The following is a 5655-nucleotide window of genomic DNA, read 5'->3' on the forward strand; positions in this document are numbered from 1 at the left end:
AAAAGAAAAAGTGATGTGGCCACTCTCCTACTACATGATTTGCTAGCTGCTAGCTAGTAGTACAGCAACCTGATTGCTCCCGTGTGTACCGTAATAAGCGTGCGTAGTTCCTACATGAAAAATGTCCGATATTTCTTGCCTAGCTAGGGACCTACCACCACTCGCGCGGGAGGCACATGGGCTCGGAGAAAAGTACCTCCCTCTCGATGCTGGCCAATAACTAGCTACTAGTGGATACATTGGATATTCGTATCACGCGAATGATTCACACACGTCTGCGCCCCCGATCGTACGTACGTGCACAGTGCACCGCATCATCATTGTATAATAACCATACAAAAACACACGGTCGGTAGGCAGGTGGCCAGCAGCCGTGGGATTGACCACCGCCGCGGCGGCCACGCACGCCCGCCGAGCTGAGCCGATCCTCCGGCCCAGCGTACGTGTCCCCGTCGACATGTGAGACAGCGACGGCAAATGGCAATCGAAATACACGGCCCTCGTCCAACCGTAGCGATCGGTCGAGACCACGTCGCGGCCACGCGCCCTCCCACGCCATGGCACCTGCACGTACGCGTCATCGGCAGAGGCACCTGCATGCGAGACCGACCGGTCGGCACTCGGCACGCGCCTTTCCGTCGGGCCAGGACTCGCGTCGACCGCCGCTCGCCGTGGCGCCACGCGCCGGCGCCTGATTCGGGCTCGCGCGATCACTGCCGGAAAGCTGGGAAAGCGTGCTGAACTCTTTGCGTCTGGGCAGGTGTCTGGTGGGTCGGTTGCTACGGTCCGCCCCCGGACGCTCGGCTGGCCTCCACGTGTGCGGCGCGTACCGGCCGGAGCAACCAATCAAACAGTCCGTGGCATGGGCGAAAAGGAGGAGGAGTAGAAAGAATATGTGCGAGAGCCGAGAGGATAAGCGCTGGCCGCCGGAGAAGCGGCCGAATCTTCCGGACGAATGCCGGCGAGCGGTGATGGCGACGGCACGGGGAGACGGGACGGCGATGATTCCACCGGGCCGTTGGCCGTTTTCCTTATGGATCGTCTTCACAAATCACAAGAATAGGGTCGAAAAGGTTCATTTTACGGTGGAACGGCTGACGGTTCTTACCACTTCGGGAGGCACCTGCCGCCCCACATTCGTTGGCGAATTCTTGGACCGTGCATGATTTTCACGACTCACCAAGCACTGGATGGCCCAGACACCGAGACGCACACGTTTTAGTTGAGCTGGTAGTAGCTTTACACCAAGATAGGACGTGACATTCACGTGTCACTTCCCTTCACTTCACTCTAGCTAGCTAGTATATCATCGGATGGGAACCAGCACCAGCCACGTACGTCGGTACGTGCACGGCGCGGCACACATGCATCATTGCGTTGCGCGCCCGAGAAACACATGGTCCTCGCCCGCCTGCCGTACCAGGCAGGCCCGTGCGTCCACCGCCGGGACCGGCGCAGCCACGCGCCACCGGGACCGATCCTATCCCTTCCGCGATCACACTTTCCCGGCCGCACAAAAGCGCTTCGTGTAGCTTGGCCCAGGCTCCGTACGTCCCGCTCGCGGTCGATCGACATGCGTGACGACGACGACGCTCGCTCGGTCACCGCGCGCCACGCAGCCAACGGGGCGAGGAAACGCCGCCACGCGCCCTCCACGCCACGGCACACGTCGTCGACCGATCGTCACGCGTCTCTCCACGAGCTGGGACTCGAGTGAGTCCGGCGGTCCTCACCGTCGGCCGCGCCACGCGCCGGCGCGCGATTCGGGCTCGGGCGATGGGCCATGGCACCGGTACAGTGACGGAGCACCGGATGTGTCCGGTGACCGTGCCGCCGGATGTAGCGGTTGCGATTGAGCGGTTGGCCAAATTCAACAAGCGAACAGTGGCGTGGGCAACAGAAACGGCGTAGTAGAATATGTGTGAGGCGGCGAGGGGATAAGCGCTGGCCGCCGGAGAATCTTCCCGACGAATGCCGATCGATCGGCCTCGCTCGCGGTGACCGCGACGGGACTCGTCATCCGTTTCTGCCGCTCCCATCATACTGCTAGGTACCAATACCATGGCCGTCTCCAGAAATCGAGGAAAAAAGCAGCTCGTTTTACGGTGGATGGAACGACCGCCGATTCTTACCACTTGAGGAGAGGATCCGAGCTCCTTGTGTCGCTCTCCTGCGTCGTCGACCTGACAAGAAGTCGCAGCTGGCTGGCTGGCCAGTGGCTACAGCGTGTTACTGTCTGGTAATTAACCATGCCTAAACTAAACGCGACGCGCACCGAATAAAGGATCAAGATCGCGGCCATGAAGGATCCCTTTCGTTGACAGCAGCGCAGACGATAAATATCGGCTCACATCCAGCACCACAGGTCGATCTTATCTGTGTGTGGTCAATTTTGACTGTACCCAGCGATGTGCGCATGCACTTGACGTTTGTTTGTGTGGACGACCGCCGATCACATCTGTAGCTGGATTTCATCGTGTAAGACAAAACGAGCTCGCTAGCTGCATCCAAACTACTATCTATCTATTTCCGGACGCGTTGGTCGATGCGCTGGAGACTTCTTTGCTTACTGCAAGGTGTCTGATTTGGAGTCAAAATTTCGGCCTAGCCAACCAACTAACTTGAAAAATGATTTTATATTACAAGATGGAGTACTATCATTTATAAAAGTTGCCTTTAAGGGACAATTAATATTGGACGGAGGGATATGAGCTGTCTTTAAAAGAAAAGATAGAATGAAAAACAAAGAGCACATGATAAAAGCACGGTAAAAATAAATATCAGTCGTTTTCTTCTTGACATTGTTTTTGTTTCTTTTGAGGCTGCTTGCCACATACTCCCTTAGTAAAAAATACTGTAATATAAAAGGCGTTTATAGATAGCTAAAGTACGGCATGTGGTGATAAAAAATATATATCAGTCGATGCCATATATTTTCTCCAATTTTGTTTCGTGGGAGATCCTGTAGAGCAGCTGCTGCCACGACATGCCTCCGTTTCAAAAAATAAATAAAAAGAAAGGCAGGTGTAGACCCGAGCATCAGCCACGCAGAGGCGTATCCACAGTGCTCCTCCGATCCCACCTATCGGCACGATCCGCGGTGTCCACACACGCGCATGCCGACCAGCTTCACGCCGCACCGCACAACCCGCACGGCCAGCTGAAGTCGGCCATGACGCAACCCCCGTGCCACCCGGCCGCGCCTTCCCCGAAACCCCCCACACACGTGCCCTTTTCCTCCCCAAGAAACCCCTCCACGCAGCCGCCGCCCCCCTACCCCCGTCCGAACCTTCCAGACCACTCACGCACCCCCCCTCCCCTATTTATCCCTCCCCCATCCCCCCATTTACCACCACCATCACCACACAACCCAACTCCTCTCACTCCCCAACAATCTCAAACAACAGCTCGAGGAATCAACAGCAGCGACTACTCTGTTCGTTGAACCAACAATCAACAGACGGACATGGGGATGCCGGCGGCGAGGAGGAGGGAGAGGGACGCGGAGGCGGAGCTGAACCTGCCCCCGGGATTCCGCTTCCACCCCACCGACGACGAGCTGGTGGAGCACTACCTGTGCCGCAAGGCGGCGGGGCAGCGCCTGCCCGTGCCCATCATCGCCGAGGTCGACCTCTACCGCTTCGACCCGTGGGCGCTCCCCGACCGCGCCCTCTTCGGCACCCGCGAGTGGTACTTCTTCACGCCCCGCGACCGCAAGTACCCCAACGGATCCCGCCCCAACCGCGCCGCCGGCAACGGCTACTGGAAGGCCACCGGCGCCGACAAGCCCGTCGCGCCCCGCGGGGGTCGCACCATGGGGATCAAGAAGGCCCTCGTGTTCTACGCCGGCAAGGCGCCCAAGGGGGTCAAGACGGACTGGATCATGCATGAGTACCGCCTCGCCGACGCCGGACGCGCCGCCGCCAGCAAGAAGGGCTCCCTCAGGGTACGTGGTCTGTTTGATTTGTTAGTAGCAGTAGATGATTCGGTTCGGATTTCAGATCCCTGCTGCTGCTGCTTTGATTGATTGATCGATTGGTTGATTTGGTGCTGATTCTGATCCCGATCTGAACATGTTTCTTCAGCTGGACGACTGGGTGCTCTGCCGGCTGTACAACAAGAAGAACGAGTGGGAGAAGATGCAGCTGCAGCAGCAGCAGGGGGAAGGGGAGACCATGATGGAGCCCAAGGCGGAGGAGAACACGGCGTCCGACATGGTCGTCACCTCGCACTCCCACTCCCAGTCCCAGTCGCACTCGCACTCGTGGGGCGAGGCGCGCACGCCCGAGTCGGAGATCGTCGACAACGACCCGTCGCTGTTCCACCAGGCGCAGGCGACGGCGTTCCAGACGCAGAGCCCCGCGGCCGCCGCGGCGCACCAGGAGATGATGGCCACGCTGATGGTGCCCAAGAAGGAGGCGGCCGATGAGGGCAGGAACGACCTGTTCGTGGACCTCAGCTACGACGACATCCAGAGCATGTACAACGGCCTCGACATGATGCCGCCCGGGGACGACCTGCTCTACTCCTCCTTCTTCGCCTCCCCCAGGGTCCGGGGCAGCCAGCCCGGCTCCGGCGGCATGCCAGCCCCGTTCTAAGCACACAGCAAAGACAGACCATCAGACCGTCAGACTCCGATCGACAGAAGCGGAATGGATGACTTCTTCGCCGCGGGCGAGCGAGCGAGATCGCGGTGCAGTGTAAATACAGCATAGGAAACGGGAGGGAGGTGGCCGTCCTGTCTGAGAGAAGCCGGCGTGGTGAGGGCGGCGGCGCCGGGGCGTGTTGCTGTACATGGAGAGCCCGGCGCCGGGGCCTGGCCGGCTGGGTTGATTCTTTCGTTCTTACTTTGTACTCTCAATGCGGATGTAGCTCTCTTCTCTTCTCACTCCTCAGTAGTAGAATGAGAATCGACCGACCAAATACATATGTAGCTCTGTTTCTTCCTTCTCTTCAGTAGAAATCAACCAAATTTTGCTGTTTATGCTGCTCTGCTGTCTTGGTGTCGGGCAGGATGAATTTTGCCTCGTTCTTAGATTGCTTGGATTTACTAGCACAGACTAATGTGGATAGCTTATATCATACTCCAAAATGTTGATTAGAAATCTGAAAATGTTGGTTACATATCTGAAATGGTTCCTGGCCCGAGAGTAAGAGCATCTACAAATTTGTCTACGATGAAGATCATCAAGGCTGCCCTTGCCCTACCTGATGTCTTTGCCGTCCTTTTTACGGAAGCCCTTCCCCAACCTCACGCCCTTGCAGACCGGGTCATTTCACGGATAGCTGATTGATGTTTCTTCATCTGAATTTCTTTTTAACAAACAAATGTTCTGAGTGATTGTAAAATTTCACAATAAAATCATATTTATTGTGATTTCATGATAATCGTGGCAAAAAACAAAATCCGAACTTTAAAAATGCTACTTTAAAAAAAAAAGTCGAACTTTGAAAATGCTACGTACTTCCAAAAAAATTGAAGCACTAATTTTGTTTTTACCACAACTTCAAAAAAAATGTGATTTCGTAATGAAATTTTACGAGCTATTAAAACATTTGTCGAAGTTGGCTGTAAAAGAAGTTCATATTCTTTTGAACATCTTCAAAATATTTTATAAGTTACTGTTTACCTATGCTTATTTGAGCTCGGAGTAG

At 55.8% G+C, this 5655-nt stretch overlaps 1 protein-coding gene across 1 annotated transcript; it reads left to right on the forward strand.

Annotated features, from left to right (window-relative positions):
• The first annotated feature begins 3344 nt into the window (after positions 1 to 3344).
• On the forward strand, positions 3345 to 4984 carry LOC123452952 (NAC domain-containing protein 2-like). The gene is made up of 2 exons (XM_045129698.1): positions 3345 to 3946; positions 4086 to 4984. The coding sequence occupies exons 1-2, from the start codon at positions 3467 to 3469 to the stop codon at positions 4596 to 4598; spliced, it is 993 nt and encodes a 330-aa protein (XP_044985633.1). The 5' UTR covers positions 3345 to 3466; the 3' UTR covers positions 4599 to 4984.
• The last annotated feature ends 671 nt before the right edge of the window (positions 4985 to 5655 follow it).

Source organism: Hordeum vulgare, chromosome 5H (assembly GCF_904849725.1).
Source record: "Hordeum vulgare subsp. vulgare chromosome 5H, MorexV3_pseudomolecules_assembly, whole genome shotgun sequence".
NCBI lineage: Eukaryota > Viridiplantae > Streptophyta > Magnoliopsida > Poales > Poaceae > Hordeum > Hordeum vulgare.